Below are 19,755 nucleotides of genomic sequence, written 5' to 3' on the forward strand. Positions count from 1 at the left end.
CTTTTAAAAGTATGTGCTGCGAAGAAAACTATTTCAAGTGGTTAGAACTTCAACCGAACTGACTCATCTTGGATCCTCTACGTCCAATCCATTGATGGAGGTTCTCATCCAGCCACACACGCGACCCAGTCAGGGAGTAATGAGTAAGAAACGGATTTCTAGGTCCATACCAATTTTTTTGTACTATGTCCTAGACGTGTACTATTTAGATATTTTTGCGTTTCATGTGCGCAACACCCCTCTACTGAAGTTCTATAGGAGCTAAAATGCCTACGAGATGAACTATGAATTCATATAACTGCCTATTTTGTCCTGAAAAACGCCTTTTAAACCATTTGTGAAACTTTAAAAATAGCTTTAATTAAGAACTACCCTTAATTTCCACCACAAAGGTTTGAGACCTTGAACCTTGAGACCTTGAACGAATTCGAGAAACAAAAGAAGCAAAGGGTGTCCGCATCTGCGCAAATTTTCGCCATGTTCCACCCTGCATCACGAAATTGGAAAAATATGGAGTGAACTGACTGGATGAGGCGTTCTCCGTTGTTAAACGCTGTACTTCCCAGGCAATTAAAGGGACACCGTAAGTGTAGTATACCAAACAAAAATGCAGTCTCTTTTGGGACGGAATCCTAGCTACAAAATCATTCCCGGCCTCCAACAGTGGAAGAGCGCGAGAAGATTACAAGAATACCTCCGTCTGATTGGCTATTACGAGTAGGAAAGACAACCCTGCAAGTGACGAATCACATCGCCCATTTCCCCAACTAACACAACAACAGTTAGGGGAAAAGTGAGGGTTTGCACCGGAAACTGCAACTGCCCTAGTATGGAGACTATTCATCAAGGAGATCACTGCATTGGACCACTGGGAACCTGCCTGCGGCTTGAGTTGTGAGGTTGAGTTGTTCGAGCCCATTTTATGCACAGATTAACTAATCGAGACTGGACCTACAGTTTAAAATAGGATCCGAGCTGTTTTGTACCTCCAACGGATATCGAACCTACAACTCCTTCTTTACATGGAGGTGACATTACAACTACGCCTCGGGGGAGGGGGGGGGGCACCGAACCTGCCTTGGGAATCAGCAGCAGTTGCCTTTATGACGTTTGCACCAATAACTTCCTGCGGTGTGGAGAGAAGGTTCTCTCCATGTACAGTCACGGACACTTCTGGGTTGTAACGATCACATTGAAAGTTAATGGGATTGTTACAACCCAGAAGTGTCCGTGACTGTACAAGACCCTACTCACGAACGACTGGAAGAACTTAACAACTGAGAATGTTGAAAAGAATGTGGTGGTGTAGTGCTTCAAAATGTGATTAATATTTTATATTGGAGAAACTGTATCTTTTTTATAATCAAAGAAAAGGATTCATTGCACTGAAAATAGCGCCCTTTTGCATACAAATTGCATCTAATACTTGTTATTTCATAAAATTATTATTAAATAATAATTAGTTTATTATAAGCACTTAAAAGTCCTAAAAATAAAGGTCCTTCCATCCCCATCGATTTTTTTTAAACTCGACAGACCACTCGATCAATGTAAACGCTTTCTGAGGAGAGTTGTGGTAGAGTGTTGTGCGTTTGCTTATAAATTGTAATTGTATTTTAAAAAAATCAACCATAAATAGGAGGTGATACAAGTCCGAGTTTGTAGAAGTGTGCCGTGAATATGAGCATACATGGAATTTGTGTCGATTATAGGAACAAACAAAAGAAACCATGGGCGTATGAGGTCATAAGTGCAGGAGATGGGACTTGATTGATGTACAAGGTAACCAAAAATGTTCTTGCCGTTCTAGAGCAGTGATAAACAAAGAGCAATAGAGTGGACGGTACGTTCCTATAGGTTTCGAAGTAATCTCCATCAGCATCCAACACCTTTTGCCAACATTCCTGCAGCTGCACAATACCCTGGTGATAAAACTCAGCGGGCTTGGTTGCAAAGAAGTCCGTGAGTACGTTCCGCAGTTCTCCCTCATTTGCGAAGGATCTCCCACGGATGTGGTTGTCGAGGGGATGAAACAGGTGGTAATCTGTTGGTGGAAGGTCCGGTGAATATGGTGGATGGCACAGTGTCTTCCAGCCAAGTTGCTGAAGTGTCTCCTGGGTCCTCTTTGCCACATGTGGCTTGGCATTGTAATGCAGGAACAGCACACCCTTGCGATTCACCAATGCCGGCTCATTCTGCCGCAATGCCCGGTGCACCCTTTGCAACTGCTGAGAGTAGAGGTCAGCAGTGATGGTCTGGCCAGGTGGAAGGAGCTCGTAATGCACCACTTGCCGACAATTCCACCATACAGAGAGCATATCCTTTCGTGGGTGCAGAGGTGGTCTTGAGGTGTGAGGAACAGTGTCACGTGGCGACAACCAATGTCTGGTACGCTTGGGAGTGTCATAGGAGACCCACTTTTCGTCACCAGTGAGCAAGCAATCAAATATGGGTGTGTTCAGGTGCCGAGTGAGCAAGGACAAACAGGCTGTCACTCGTTGTTCCTTGTTGGCTGCCGAGAATGTGTGGGGTACCCACTTGCTTAACTCGTATGACTTCCCTATCCCATGCAGGTGCAGTCTGACTGTTTCAGCGGAAACATGGAATCTTTCTGCAAGTTCATCACACGTTAGACCACTGTCCTCCTCGATGGCTGCTTTCAGGGCCTCGTCATCCAACACATGTGGTCGTCCACTGCGAGGTTCATCCGAAAGGCTCACATCTCCCGAACGGAATTTCTGGAACCAATGCCTGGCAGTGCGTTCGTTCACGGCATTCTCCCCAAATGCCTGGCAAATGCGGCGACTTGATCCCTCCCCAAGGAAAATGGAATTGATAGCATACAGTATACCATTACTTAACTATGGAAGAAACACCATTTAAAATCATCCTGGAACAGTTATTTAAACTTTAAAACCATTGCTTCCTACTTCGCGTCTGAAGGTCGATTTTTAAATAGACTATTGTTTGCTTATTTTTATTATCGTCGGATGCAAACAGGTTTTACAAAAATATCACAAGCTAGCGGCATTGCTCTGTCCATTGTTAAATAAAATACGAAAACTTCCCGCCATGTCAATTAGAGTTGATTTCATCAGCTGCTAGGCCTTAGCCTATTATTCTTAAAAATAAAAGGTCAATGGCAAAGTGAGATGACAAAATGAGGGCTGCTGACTACTTCTACATACCCCCTCCCCTTTCGAAAATCCTAGGAACGCCACTGCATATACAAATTATCATACCCAATAAAATCTTCCCCAGAAATGAAATCACAAATACGCCATTGAGTGAGCATCCCCCCCCAAGCCAAAAAGCTTAATTCGCACACTATGGGGCCTCCCCGATGGCGCAGTGGTAACGTCGCCTTGTAATCAAGGGTCCCTAGTTCGATATCTGGTGAAGGCACAGTGGTTCGGATCCCCCTTTAAACTGTAGGTCCAGTACCGTTTAGCCTTACTGTGCACAAAGTGGACTTAAAACCCCAACTCAATTAATCAATCGCACACTGCCTGTGGTTCTGAATTTCTGCAGCAACCTGCCAACAATGGAGTGCGCAACTGTCTCTAATTCTGTGTACCGTCGATTGAATTTCACTGCGACGTTCCTGTGGCAGTATCCATCGCGTCCACATAGCAGAATGAGATCTACCCGCTCTTCAGTAATCAAGTAATCAAGAATAAATAGCAAACATTTCACATTTATCGTCATACGCCTATGGTGCGGAACTTTTGGACCACGTTGTATTGCCTGGACCATAACCTGACAGCCCGACCTAGACCAGTAAAATACACGAAATGCACCAGACGAGAGAATCCGGCTCTTCTCGGTTTGGCAACAGCGCGCTTGTTCTCAATATCGCATGGCAGAATGCTCAACCGCCTTACTATAGTAGTGCCACCATAAGAACCGGCCTCCATACAAAGCAGAACGATTATTTAGACATTCCTGCTTGCTGCTTCAGAGAGGAGGGATTCTAATGTTGCCGCTTCTTGCCCAAACAGAGCGGCAGCGTAGCGGTAGGCCTAATTGGCTGTTCGACCGCAAGTTTCTTTGTAGTATACGAGGCAAAAGCGGGCCACTGTCATAAAGGCGTTCCCCACGCAGGGATTTAGCATGGTCTCACTTTAGGTGGCGTTCCGTGTACACTCAACTGTAGCGACACTTCAGTGCGCACATTTTTTATAATGTATTTCTCCAACTTTCCATATTTTAGACACGTAAACCAGATGAGGAAAGTATGTGACCAAAATGCTGTTGTTCGTATTATGATTCACGATTTTTCATGTAAATGTATGGCTAATCTAGGCACATGTTGTTTGCGTAATTTTGACTTGCTAGTGTTGTCAGCTAAGGTGATATGCATCTAAAATGGCACTTTTTCACTCAACCCATATACTCGCCAGTCATAAATCCATCAAATGTTGCACATTACCCATATTGGTTGCAAATAACAGATTGACATGGCATCAGTCATCAAACATCTAATTATGACTCTTCGATAATTTCTTATATATTTTTTTCTCACCGAAAAGTGGCCATTCTGGAAAAATTTTAACGCTGCCTTCCGCCAGTTATTAATTTACACAATTTTCTGTATGGCATAAACTGATAATATTAAGCATTACAAAATATCTCAATGGACGAGGCTATATAATGCAGAAAATCCGGTGTAAATATCTCTTACGGTTTTCATGATAAACGTTTTGAAAGTTTGGGTTGCGCGACATTTGAAACATTCTGTACACTATTCCAAACAATATGCCTATGACAGATAAAATGAACTTTTCGTTTAACACAAACATTAGTGGTAAAGATATTGCAGTACGTATCATTGGAAAATTGCTTTAAATATAGGCTATGTTGAGAAAATTCGTGTTCTGTTCCAAATTGTAGCCATTTCCGGCAAATGGACGTTATCTTGTCTTCCACGTAATGCATTTCGTAACTATTTATAAATAATCTGGCAGATGCTTTTGGTGCGCTGTTGCTTCTGTGGGTTTTTCCAGTACCTTGACCTCTGACACCACGCGCCTTTCACCTTCCTTGGCCGTTTTTCCATGTGACCACTCGCTAGACAACCATCTTTGACAATGATGCACAATATGTGTGCATTAGCATGGCTCGTCAACTGCAAGATGTGTGTCCCCGTATCGTCTCCTCCTTGGATTCAGCGTGAGAAAGCACGCTGCAAAGCCACATTCTACCTCCCTCCCTCCGTTCCTGCCTCTTTCTTTTTCTTCTGTTTCCCCATTCTCTATACTCTCCTTCTTCTCCTTATGTTCTCTCTCTCTCCCTCTCTCTCCCTCCCTCGCCCAGTACTTAAAGTGCTTTCAGTTAATAGCCGAAACGCCGAACACAAAAAGACATTGGTAGAGCCCCACACATTCGCGATATCGGCCATTTTGGAGCAGATGTGATCAGCACCATGCTCCAGCCCCCTTTACCCTCCTGCCATTGATTTGAGGCTGGGTGAGCCCCAGAGCCGCTATATCTGGGAACAAGGCCGGAAAAATTCCGACCTTAGATCACCCACCCCCCAGGAATCGAACCAGAATCTCCCGCGTGGCAGTCTGGCGCCCTACTGAGTAGACCACCGCGGCTCCACTCTACTAATACTACTAATAAATATATATTAAAATATTTATATATTATTATTATTATTATCATCATCATTATCAGCGCTTTTCTCGGGGAAGAAAGGGTTCAGTGTTCTTCAAGTTGGTTTCTATCTGTTCTAATTTGTTATTGTGTTACCACAAATACTACTCTAAATATTGTGGTATGTTCATTAATGATCGTGCATCTATGTAGGCACAAAAGCACAGATTTCTTTCGTTAAAATAAAATGTTTTTAATTTTGTTCTCACCTATAAAAATATGCCAGTGCGGTGTACCGTTGCGTACGCCAGGATAAATAGCACATTATTACTATTGCATCCAAAGTAAATACAGTGTGTCTATAAAGTCACTTAACATAACAATGAACTAATGACAAATCTTTTCTTTTTTCCAAGTGATCTGATAAAATGTACTCTATAGAAGAGAGAATAGCCGTTGTTTGTGCTCGTCTGCGTGGAATGACGTATGAACAGGTGCGGACGGACTTCACTCGGAAATTCAGAAAACCAGGCCCCACCACGATGGCTAATAAGAACCTGGTCAACAAATTCAAGTGAATAGGTAGTGTTGAGGATGAAGAACGTCCTGGTAGGCCAGCCATAACAACACAAATTGTGGAAAATGTTCAGGACGCGATCACACGTAGCTCCACCGCATCGACCAGGCGACTCAGTATTCATAATCCCAGCATCTACCAACTGTAGCTCATAGCACGGTGGATTGGGGCACACCAAGCTTCTTACTATGCACGAACAGGATGGGGCACCACCCCATCTGGCCATCATCGTTCGTGATCACCTAAACAAAGTTTTCACCGTTAGATGAATTGGTCGTGTGTTGCAACGGGGAGTTGGGCCCCCCTAGATCTGACCCCCTTAGACTTTTTCATTTGAGGGTTTATCAAGTCTAAGGTGTATGGGGTGAGGATCCACAGCATAGCCCAGTTGAAACAACGCATTACGGCCGCAGTTGCCGAGATTACAACAGCTATGTTGGAGAAGGTGTTTCGGGCTGTGGTGGATTGTTGGCATATGTGCCTAGCCTTGAGGGGTGGTCACATTGAGTTATACTGATTTTGTGTCCTACTGTGATATATGTTTCAGTTCATATTGTATTTTGTACCATAAATCCTGTTCGTGCAGAAATGTTAGGTGACTTTATAGACACCCTGTATACAAAACGCAACAACTACCACCACTGTCATTTCAAGTTCGCATTTACATGTTAAACGAATAGCACTGACTACAATATATTTTTTTCTAAATTTCCGGACCGTCCACGGAAAGGAAACAAATTTAGTATAACTTTATCTTTGTTTACAAGAATTAATGTGACAAAGGATGGACTTTTGTATAGTGTATTAAATAAATAAAATGGATGTCCAATGTCGCAGCAGGAACGGAGTTCTGACATCAAAGTGATTTGCCGGAACCGAGTTCCGGTGCGTTCCGGATCATTTTATTCCCTGCTATCTCCCCTTTCCTACCTCTTTAATTTCACTCCTGTTTCTTTCTTTATCTTCGCTTCCCTCCTCAATATGGATTTCTTACCAGTATCCTGTCGGCGGAAGTTGGGGGACAGGCACCTTTAATAACATCTGAGTTGTCCCTAGGCCGGAAACGAACTCTCGTCGAAGCCTTGGCAGGCAACACAACAACGCAGTATTCTCTCCCTCTTCGTTTCTATCACTTCCTTTTTACGTCTCTTTCTACCGCTGTCCACACTTTCCCTTCTTTTTTGTATTATTTCTATCTCTCTCGCCCTTTTCTATCTCCTTATTTACTTCTCTTTCTCCTTTCACCTATACTTCCTCTCTTCTTCGTATTCTGTCTGTCTGTCTCAGTTTCTATTTCCTTCTTTTCACTTCTGTTTCACTCATTCTCTCTTCGCAGTCTCTTTCTATCTTTCACACTTGCCGGCCCGCGTGGCGGAGTGGGTAGCACATCGCGCTACGACGCCAGGGTTCCTGGTTTCGAATCCCGGCCTGGGCATGGATGTTTGTATCTATTCATCAATTTCATTATAACTAATCCTCATCCTCGCGAATTAGCCGAAAGTGGCACAAAAAGCGAAGTAAAATAAAACAAATCAATCTATATTTTTATTTTCAATTGTGTTTCTCCCCTTATCTATGCTTCCATTCTTCTCCGTATTTTCTGTCTCTCTTCTTCTGTCGCTTTCTTTTCACTTCTGTTTCTCCATTTCTCTATTTCCATTATCCGCATTCTTTCTCTCAGTTTATATCACTTTCTTTTCTTCTCTATACTTCCCTTCTTGTCCACATTATCTTACTCTTTCTTTGTACTTCTGTTTCTCTCACTATCTCTCGTTTTTTGCCTTTATCTTCACTTCTGTTTGTCCTTTTCTTTACACTTCCTTTCATCTCCACATTCTCCCCCCTCTCTCTCTTTCTCTATATCTACCTCACTTCCTCTATCCTTTCTCCTTTATTTTCTTTCCCTTACTGTTTTCTTTCCTCTCTTTCTCCACTCTTCCTTACCATCCATTTCCTTCCTCTCATTTTCCCCTTTGACATCCGAGAGAGGGAGAGTTGGAAGAAGGTGAAGAGCAGAGAGGAATGAAGGAATTAAGAAATGCGCCTGACACATTCTGAATATTAATTTATATGCATGGCATTTATGTTTATGGACCAATCACTATCGTGGGAAGGAGTAATAAGCAAATTAAACGTGTAGTAAAATCTCTAATAAGCAACCGCGATGTAGCGTTGACTTGTCTATTAGGTAACTTCCACCTAGGGCATGTCCTTGGTCGTGGGCTTCATTTTTGTATTTCCTCGGGAATTGTAATGCGATCATTTTCAGGGACACCCAAATATTAATCTCTTCCTGGGGATTCAATGTAAATGCTGCTATGACTGCAGGCTGACGATGCTCTGGCGATTAGACCTGCAACTACCTAACTCTGCCCCAAGAGTCTGTGGAGCAAGCAACAAAAATCGACTCAAGAGGGCTCGACCAATGAACGTGAGAGAGGGAAATGGATTGCAACGTGACTGCAGCTACGCTGTATGCTGCAGCGCGCGCTGGTTTGCTCCGCTCACTCGCTTTCACCTCTTCTCTACCGTTATGCGCAGCGTTGCTCCACAGACTCCTGAGAAAGTTTACACTTTACGAAATGTAAAATTCTCTTGTACATCGTACCATAAAGAGGGCTATAGTGAAAGTAATGAATTCAGCAACATGTTCAGGCTAACTTTACTTCACAGAATGCCCCACTGCATGTACCAATTTGTAAGAGGCTGGGGTGATCCCCAGAATAGGGATATCTATCAGATTACCCACTCCACCCGTCCCCAGGTGACAATATACCTTAACTATTCTCTATCCAATGCAAGAACGAAGTTAATGTAAACAAAGCCATCTGACTTCTAAGAAATAGTTCATTTCCTGTGTTCGATTCTGGTGTTATTTTGCCCATGAATATATTGTTCGTAGCTGTACAGCTCATAATATGAGGTCCCACAACTTCGACATAGCATGACTTTATCAGTGTATTCCTACGCGTACAGTGGTCATTCGAACAACCAATGGGACTTCTCAGAAGTCTTGTGCATTTATTCACATTAACTTCATTCTTACAGTGGACGAAGTAGTGACCATAGTAACACATCACAGAAAAAAATCAATAAAATGCCATTTTGATATTTATGAAATGTATTGGTTCATTTAACATAAATATTGTTCAGTGACAGGCAGCAATGTTGCTTTTCTGACAGACATTTTTCAATACATATAAAATAGTTGTAGAAGTGTAGGATGTCTTATTTACATACATGAAGTTTCATAAAACAGTCTTTTTCTCACACAAAACAAACAACACACACACAAACATGTCCATACATGTACACATCACTCTCAACAAAACAAAGAAATGACAAATAAGGTCACGTGCATCATGAACAAGACAAGGTAGAACCAGATTCATCTGGTATTCTATAACACCTCTCATAAGGTTTACATTTCTCCCCCATTCTAACAGAATGGCAGGATATTTATGAGGAAAGTCGTTGGCAAGACAAGATATGTTATGACACAATCTTAATTGCGTTCTACTAGGTTCCTTTACGTTTTGTTTCAAACCACTTACATCACACTGCACACTGAAGGCACAGAGGATTGATATTCATGTACCATGACGTAACGTTGAGTCGTCTTACTACTGACAGTATAGTAATTGGATATCTTTACGTAACCGATTTGGGTTTACATAATTTTAGGTTCGTACATAATACACGGAATACAAGAAGGCCTTTAAGTACTAAAATTATAACCATATATTATCTGAATAAAATAAATATAAGCCATACTAATATGCCGCCTAAAAGGCACAGATGAACCACAATTTCACAGTACCAAAAGTATTAAAACACTTTGTTTATGCACAAAAACACATTTCTTGGCTTTGCAAGAAAAAATTATAGGCATGTGTCATTAACAAGGAAACATCGTGTCAACTCATTTCACACTGCCATTCTTAGTACCCGTATAAAAATAACGGTACATTTGATAAGGGGTGAAGAATAAAGTACCCTGCACTATCACAAATAGCACATGAATGTATAATAGTATTCTTTGGTTGGCAACCTACTTACAAAAATTTAGGTTTTGCATGCTGGTTAATTTTTTAAAATCTTAACTGTAATTATCCTGCTTATTTATTATGCATATATTAGCTTGCATGTTTATACACTATGCAGCAATACTTGCAATTTTCATGCTGCAACATAACTGCTCATTAAATATAAGTATCTATTGAAGCTATAATACTTCTCTTGTTGTTTATATGTTTGTAGGCCTATGTCTATTTGTATTATATGATATGCATAAGTACAATTTAAGAAAAGCTTTCTAATGTTTATTTTTGAACTAATGAAATGGTTGAAGTTTATAAATACATCAGTGTAGCACCTCGATAACATTTAATTTCTATGCAAGAAATTGGTTCCTTAGCGTAATATGTGCAGGGTATAATCTAAGTATTTGTCATGCGACTAAATCACATTGATGCTCTTTTGCTTCATGTGAAGTTAACCAACAATACTCTAACCTTTTTGAGCACAATATCACAATTCAAAACTACAAAAAAATTAACATGTAACTTGAGGATTTCACCACACACAAACACACACACACAAACACACACACAAACAGATGTAGACATGGACACTTTCCAAGCTTTTGACTTGACGAGGAAGGGGGGGTAGGCACTGCAATATAGGTAGAGTTCTTGATAGTGATTTAATGTGATGTCCCACATGTTACTTTTTGGTCTCTTCGCACGTTCCATATGATAATATGGAAACCAGCACTTTTTTAAGCATGGCATTCATACGAGTCACTGAGTCTCCATGTCGCATGCACTGGGAACACACATATAGGTAAAGATCAGCAGAATAAATTAAAGCCTACTGATTTTTTAAAATACATATCAGTCGAAAAGACACGCACATTCTTACACTGGTATGAACAAAGCGTTTGTTCCAAAAACGCTTTAAAAAACATGGAGTAAATAGTACATCGTACGATTGCACATTGTGCCCAGCATAAGATGACCCCTTCGGTCACTTGAACACGCTCACTGTTTCATACACATGGTAGGAACTCATGTTGCTTTCCCAACCCAAGATGGTAGTAAATTAGTGTTTATCCTACGTATGGCTATGATCATTTTCCGTGTGCTTTCTCTTGTCCTCGCGAGATAACGCTATCTTGCGAACAGTTGTGTCTTTTGCATCTGGATTGGCAAGCTATCGTAGACTGTCAACGTTTTTCTCTCTCTTGAGGCTGTGTTCGACTAAGTTCCATCAGACGTCCGGATCAGGGTCTGGGTCAGGATCGACATTTTTGTTATCTAGTAACGTATAGCTGTCCCTTACTATGAGCATCCTATGCTGGCCGTTGATGAGGAAGCTGCTGCCTCTCCTCAGCTTCTCCCTGCCCTTTTCAAGGGTCTCCTTGCCCTTCTCGATGGCTTCTTTGGAAAGGATGACATTCTTGTACGCTCTGACGAACATAAACACCAGAATGGAGGAACCGAAGACTATGCTTCCGTATGTAAACAGGGGTATGGCCACGTCAGCAAATGTAGTGGCCAAGTACACAAGTGTATGGAGTGTGGCTGGTAATTCGTCCACACCCTGAAACGCAAGAAAACAAATGAGAATATAGATAAAAACATTGAATTATGGTCATTAATACACTTTCTGTAAATATGTCGTTAACAAATTATTTTTATTGAGTAGTGGTAGAGAAAATAAATGAGGAACTGTGATTCCATTGTGTAAGTAATGAAGAACAAACCAGTATAATAGAACTCCTAAATTGAATTCCCGCAAAAAGAGAAATAAGGTTTTTCATAAATTAACAATATTAACTTCGCTTATCTGAATTACCTGGCCTATTTGAATGAGGACCTAGGATATGTGGGAAAATCAATTCTCTACCTTAATTTATAAGTATCATGGGTCGTTGTCCAACATAATCCAAATAAAATGCACAACAAAAAATATTTCATATCTAATACGTAGCCCCATAGATTTGTTTTTTGTTTTTTTGTGTTCATGATCAAAAAAATTGAATGATTAATTTGGCTCAGTCACCATAAAATAAGAACTCATGTTCTTATGACGAATTTTGAACAAAAGTAGCATATCCCATGAAAAGAAAAGAATGAAAACGTTATGTCTTATACATCTCAAGATTCTACACTATATACTGGCTGCTCAGTAAGAAATCTATGAATTTTGATAAGAAACAGTGTTACATTCTAAAAATGTAAACTACAATCCCACGTGCTTTGCATTGTTACTATGCCAAAAAATTCGTTTAAAATTATCAATTATGTTTCCAAAACAGGGAATTTTTCTTCCGGAAGCTTTTGATTTAAATTTATATTATTAAAAAAATATGTAGTCACGTCCATAGGTAAATGGACGCAAATTATCCACCTTTATTTTATACCACTTAAAAGAAAGCTATGGGCTTACATGGAATGGTTTTGTACTGGTGGTGGTAGAGAAGGAATTCTCTGTTTTGTTTACTGTTTTGTTCCCATTCACCAAGCTCTTATTACGCAAAACAAAATCGATGAAGTTGGTAATGGCCTATTTGGGCATACACATCATTGAACTTGATCGTAACTGATATTTTTTTTATGTTGTACAACTTTTCCACTTAAGAATGCCAGCCCTACATTTGATTTGGGTAACAGGACAAGTATCGACAAAGACGCATTCCTACATGTAACTCGAGATTGCAGGCTATGCATTAGGCCAAATCATTCACAAATGGTACCGATACCACAAGAAACGTTGTTTATATTCAAATCTAGTTCGGTAGAGAGCAGATCAAAGAGGAAAAAAGAAAACAATTGTTATGCAATGAACCTTTCTTTTCCAAGTTCAACACTGCTGTGCATGAGGTTTGCCACACCCATCTTAATTACATGAAGTAGACATGCAATTTATTGCCAGGGTGTTTCTTCGCAATGCGGAAGGCACCATTATTGTGACAGCAACCAGATAACAGACAATACATCTGCAGAAGTGTGGTAGATTTGTCATTTTAGCAAGGATTACATTCTGACTGGCAGCGTGAAGTCAAATGGGGCATTGTACTTTCACTAAACTGGTTGTACACGAATGATTATCTGGCAGTGCGGCCAGATATACACAGATTCTAAACTTTATATGTACGCTCCTGTGCAGATAAAGTGGCACTGTAAAGAGTGCCACTTTATGTGAATAGGAGTGTACATTATTGGTAGTTCTTTTAATTTGAATGACACTTACCTCTTCAATCCACATGATGGGAAATACAATATCTGGAAATTTCGACACGGCATGTATATTCGGAGCTTTCTCTACTTTCAAATTCAACTGCAGCCGACCCTTAGCTTCCAAGGGCACGCCAATTTTCTGTAATTAAACATTATGTATGAAGTACAAGCTCGAAGATAACAGACTTATTAAAGTTTTTATATTATAAGTTAGTTGTGAGGTAATGCTTTTAAGTACAGATGTACGAAAGTTATTTTTCATGTTGAAATTACCATGTGGGCCAGCTTATATATTTCTAAGTAAGAAATAAAATCTGATATTATTTCTATTATAAAGACGAATATACGTATGTATGGGTGTGTCTAATAATAACTGTCTTCCAAAACTGATGTTCTACAGTTTAGAAACAATGCTATTTAACTTTGCGGAAAGAGGGGGAGAAGAAAAAGAGGAAAAAACGTGAAGAAGCAGGGAGAGACAGAAAAAAGAGGTGGAAGAGGTAGAAAGAGAGAAGGAGGGTGAGCTAGAGGAACGAAAATAGAGAGGAAAAAGAGGAGAGAGAGAAAGATAGAGAATGGGGCAAAAGGTGTCAGTCAAAGGGTATTGTGTTGTTTTTTCTTTGCGTTGCTTTATCAGCCACTTTATGCTAAACGCGACGATGAGGATTGCTGATGATTAAATGGAATTGATGGAACAGACACTCACAAAGAACTCCATGTCCAAGTCGGGACTCGAACTGAGGAACTTAACGCGCTCGGTCACCCAATCGGGTACGGACAGAGGAGACAGACAGAAAAGATGAAACGGGGTAAGCTGTTGAAGTATTTCCACACGAAAGTGGCAGCAATTGAAGGCAAATAGGATTGTTAAATATTATTGAAACAACTCTTGCAACAGTCTGCTACATCGCCAAACAATTATTTTTGATCATAAAATAACAAGCCATTGCAACAATTACATAACTTTTTAAGAGAAATCTAACAATGAAGGAAATGATTGGTGGCTTTTGAAATCATAATTCGAAAGATTTGATGACGTCTAACTGAGAACTATATTTTCAGACAATTAAGGATAGGATTTTGTAACCTTTAATTCATTATTTCCCATAAATACTTTAAAGATAAGGATTACATAATGCTTCATTTCCATTGTTAAAGCGAGGAAAACATCTTCAAAACCTGTTCACGTTCACAACTATTAAATGACCTTGACTACCTACAACTTCCAAATCAACAAAAAAAATACGGAATTTATTTCCTGAGCGCCGTCAAGGGTATGTGAACCTATTCCTGTTACATAATTGCAATGGAGGATGTAATGAAATCATTTCATGACAGCATGTTACCTGCAAGCGGTCTTACTGGACTGTTTGGATACGCACCTGAAACCATAAGCTAATATTCTTACAGGCCTTGAGTACAAGGTTTATTCTACAACAACATTTCTTTCAAACATAACAACACGTTCGAGTGGAGGGAGCCACTTGTAAAAGTGGAATACATAGTTTAATGGCGGTAAGACGGAGGGAAGTTCCCTCACAGGCAGGCTGAAGTTGTAATTTTATTTGTGTATATATAGTCAAGATCGAGTGATGTTATAGCTTTAACTCCTGCTTAGATAGGTTTCCAGGTGGGAGAACACTAGAATAAAACTGTGACGCGGAAAGTTCTAATAACTCAGGGCCTAGAAGTTATATACAAATTGTATGTAAATGTAACTGCAATTAAAGCATGTTCACTAATTGTAGTTCATTTTATTGTAGGTTGTTATATTGTTACAAGGTCTAACAAAATATGTTATAATTTTCAGCTGTGTCCGTGATGATACTCCTGTAACAGCCCCCTCCTCTTTCTCTCTCTCCCTCTCTCTTTCTGATTCTATCTCTCCCTCTCCCTCTGTGTGTCTCTCTTATGCTACCTTCCTCTCTGTCTCTTTAATTCTATCTCCCTCCCTCTCTGCATCTCTTATCCTACCTCCCCCTCTCTTACTGTATCTCTTATCCTACCTCCCCTCTCTTACTGTATCTCTTATCCTACCTCCCCTCTCTTACTGTATCTCTTATCCTACCTCCCCTCTCTTACTGTATCTCTTATCCTACCTCCCCCTCTCACTATCTCTTATCCTACCTCCCTCCATCTATTTGTATCTCCTATCCTACCTTCCCTCGCTCTCTGCATCTTTTATCCTACCTTCCCCTCTGTCTTTTACCCCCTACTTTTCTCTTTTCTGCCACTCATGCTTCTCTCTCTCCATTGTAACCTCTGGTTTACAGGAGCACCTCACACTGTAAAAAAAAAAAATACACTTTCTGCACACTTTTGGAATACTTCCTAGAAACTACTTTTGATCACTTCTTGTACACATTAAATGTGCACAAGAAGTGTTTGGAAGTGTTTCAAAAGTGTACATGAAGTGTACAAAAGTTCAGCAAAAGAAGTGTTGTAGAAGTGTGCAAGTAGTGCTTCCAATATAAAGGTGTCCCAAAAGTGTGTAAGGAGTGTACTCCAGAAACTACTTTTGATCACTTCTGGTACACTTTACACATTTGAAACACTTGTGAAAATACTTGAGCGACACTTTCAGAACACATTGAAAACACTTCTTGCACAACATGAGATATATCGCAATTCAGTACTTATACTTAGTTTCTAGCATAAAAATACAGTTGGCTCACATTTAACTTGACAATTGAAAGAGAAAATAGCAACAACTTTCAACTGTGAACCAAAATTTTGTGTGATGCTACAGAATTGAAAAGCCACTGCCAAAGAGGAGTTAAAAACATTCTTTAACTATATACACCCAGCACTGAAATATTAGTGGAAGCCTTTGACAATGGACAAAATATGAGTAATTATGTGAAATTAATAGAGACAAATGATACAAAAAGCTCTTTTACAAGACAAAGGTTATATTTTCCATTTATATGTTTATACACCCACACCACACACACACACCCATACATTGCTACAAACTATACACATTCACTCTTCACACTGCAGTAGTAACAAGATTAACACTGGGTAACACATATTGCAGAAAATATAACAAAGACTGTAGTGTCAGACGCCAAAGCCTCGTTTGTAGAAAAATTACACTTTACAGCTTATCATTCATTGTCCAAGAGTAAAAGTAACCGTTATAATTGACCACAAATTATTTAAATTATATGTTTTAGAATACTTACTGGCTGCAGCTTTATGAAAAACTCATGCTTCTCTTTGTCAGGTTCCAGTCCATCAATTGCGTCGAGCAGGCTAGGATCAGATTTGTAGAAGTGTGGGAAGGACAGGAACACCGGCGCATCTGTAAGTAAACAAAAACAATTTCTATTAGTTTTTGGATATTCACATATTTCGGACACTTTAAAGCTAGCCTGGTCACTGATTGTATTTGTGAAAGAGCGCTCTCGTATGCACGTGTGGCCTGCAGAAAGAGGAGCGGTACTGTAGCGTTATGAAAGGGCAGGAAGTGAACGAGGCAGGAGGCTTCGTCGGTCGCGATCGTCATTTGATTCGTGAGTAAGAGTGCAATGTGACATTGTAAGCGGCACGTGTCGCTTGGAAGCTAACCGTCAGTAATCAATGCAACACACAAGGGGTCAACACACAAGAGCATCTGTGCCCTGGTCAAGACTAACAAGGGAGGTTATTTAAGTGTCCCTCTCCGATTTCCATGAAACTTGGCAGGTGTATAGAGGGGCCCAAAGAAAGAAATACGTGTTTTTTGTTTCGGCTAAAAAACGGTTTTAGGGGCAAACCCCCCCTCAAATGTCAAAATGAGGACAAATTGAAGTGGCATTTGACCCCTGTGTCTCCTCCGATTTCTATGAAACTTGGCAGGTGTATAGAGGGGCCAAAGGAAGAAATACGTGTTTTTTTGTTTCGGCTAAAAAAAAAAACTGTTTTAGGGGCGAAACACGCCTCAAATGTCAAGATGGGGAGAAATTGACGTGGGGATCTGACCCCTGTGTACCCCTCCGATTTCCATGAAATTTGGCAGGTGTATAGAGGAGCCCTAGGCCCCCTGTTTCTTATTATGCCATATTTACGTGGTTTCGGGGTTAGATCCCCACTTCAATTTCTCTTCATCTTGACATTTGAGGGGGTGGGGTTGCTCTCTAAAACAGTTTTCTTTTAGCTGAAACACAAAAACACGTATTTCTTCCTTTGGGCCCCTCTATACACTTGCCAAGTTTCATGGAAATCGGAGGGGGACACTTAGATAACCTCCCTTGTTAGTCAAAAACTAGATGACGGGAAAAATAGCAGGAATATGCAAGAAACAAAAGAAAAAAATACTCCTAACTAAAGGAAAGAACAAGCGGAAAAACCTGGATAAAGCGAGAACGGAAGCATCGTAAAAGATTTGAACGCGAAAGTTAAATTTCCGGAGATTCAACTCTTCCCTTTCTTTTTATTCGCTTCCTCGGTCTCTCTGGAATGTCGTCTTTCCACGGTTACATAACAGCGTGCAGAAGATGCCAACCGCCGAGCAAGTTTCCTCGAAGACAAAAGCACATTTATATTGCAAGTTCTTCCGTCGATGTAACTTCCCAATCGCCTTGAAACTTCTTGCAACCAATGCTACTACGCTGCTCCTGCAGTCCCAGGCATAGACGTGCAAGCCCGCAAAGGTCGCACGCAAAACCAGATGCACATTGTTGTCCTTGAGGATATATTGACCTGACCGTGAGGTTTCAAACTGGAGGAAGTCTTTTACCGTGCCAGGTGTAGACGGATGTTTGCAGACGTTTTCCATACTTCCTTAGCAAGAATCTTGCACTTAGAGCCTGATTAATCTTGCCTGGATTATTTATGGAGGCTTGCCATACAATCAGTCTTTGTTTACTTGGCCCAAGGCCGTGCAAGACTTGGTAAACCGCTTCGGGGTTCTCAGTTGCTGTGTTTACTGGAAGCGCGCTTGCCTCATCCCTGATACAAGGGCATCGCCGATTATGGCGAACGGTGGGTCAGAACCCCCTCCCCGTTTCTCTCCATGTTACCATTCATAATTAAAAAATTGCGCCGTCAGTGGGGTGTCTGACTTGCACGCGGGAGACCCAGCTTCTATTCCCGTGATGAATAATACCAGGTGAGAAAATTTCCAGCAATGTCGCTTCACGGAGTGGCCCTGGGCTTCACCCAACCTTTAGTAAAAGTATATACTTTGGGTAACCCTGAGGGAGGGGGTTAAGGCCGCCGGAGCATGGTGCTGATCACATCACCACCTACAAAATGTCCGATATGTTAAATGTGTGGTTCTGCTTCCACACACACACCCATATGACTTCAATGTGTAGGGTGTAGCTTCATCTTTCAGCTTCGTTCCATAGGGTGATTTAAAATGTTACTCTGCAGAATATTGACCACGTATATTATGGAACAAGTAAGTTTCATTTTACTTCGCATTTCTGCCACTTTTGGCTAATCGCGAAGATGAAGATGAATGGTGATAAGATGAAAAGACAATCACAAACACGAGCCCCACGCTACTGATCGTGAGACCAGACGCCAGAGCCTCGCTAGTCTGCAGTAGGGTGTACTTCGTGGATGGAAGCTTGACATTTGAATGTCTTCACCCCTTACGCCCGAAATATAATAAGACCAACAATTATTACTTTATTATCGACATTAATCAATAGTGAGATTTTTTTATGGCTTAAGAAAGCTGTATCATATACCTTCACAACGAGTTATTTCCAAATTTTGACAGTATTCGATTTGAAAACACCCAAGTACATACGTATCATCACTTGGCACCTTGAAAATTATATCTTTGTCAACAAACGGCATGCAATATCCGTTTCAAAGAATTAAGTACAAAGTTTTTTTTATTATTTCATTTCCTGTGCAAGCCTTAGGCTGTACGCACTCCATAATATTTGCATTTTTCTTCTACAATATTTTGTTATATTAAATTTCTCTTTCATGCTGTCTCTCAGTTTGTCCGCTATGTACATATTCTTTCCCCTCCCCTAACAGATCATTCACTCCATTCGCTCTTCTTCCAGTCTTTCTTCCTCGCCACAAAAAAAAGTACAAGTTTTTTCGACTTAGCGAAACGATAGAATTGAGAGAGAAACGAGGAAGAAATTGTTTCGATACTTCTTTGTAAAGACAATCCAATATTTTCGCAGGGCGCCGCGACGCTTAGTCTTTTCCAATGTCTCCCTTTCTGCCAATTTAGCAGCCTCTTTACCTCTACGCTTTCGTAGCTACGTCTCTGATTGGCTCTGCTGGATATAGTAATTCAATGTTCATTGAAGACCGCTTCAAAAAGCTTGACAGCAGGGAATCTCTGTTGGGAAACACACCTACTGCAAGTTAACTACT

The 19,755-nt window shown here is 40.6% G+C and overlaps 1 protein-coding gene across 1 annotated transcript in view; it reads right to left on the reverse strand.

Annotated features, from left to right (window-relative positions):
* Positions 1 to 9,284: 9,284 nt before the first annotated feature.
* The window catches only part of dsb (scavenger receptor class B member debris buster), a 124,544-nt gene continuing 114,073 nt past the window's right edge, over positions 9,285 to 19,755 (reverse strand). The window contains exons 7-9 of the mRNA XM_083120927.1: positions 16,608 to 16,726; positions 13,433 to 13,558; positions 9,285 to 11,779 (exon numbers count right to left, since the gene is read on the reverse strand). Coding sequence (XP_082977053.1) covers positions 11,447 to 11,779; positions 13,433 to 13,558; positions 16,608 to 16,726 — 578 coding nt within the window. The 3' untranslated portion in view covers positions 9,285 to 11,446. The remainder of the gene's footprint in view (positions 11,780 to 13,432; positions 13,559 to 16,607; positions 16,727 to 19,755) is intronic.

The sequence above is a fragment of the Lepisma saccharinum genome, chromosome 4 (assembly GCF_977018435.1).
Source record: "Lepisma saccharinum chromosome 4, izLepSacc3.1, whole genome shotgun sequence".
In the NCBI taxonomy this organism is placed as follows: domain Eukaryota; kingdom Metazoa; phylum Arthropoda; class Insecta; order Zygentoma; family Lepismatidae; genus Lepisma; species Lepisma saccharinum.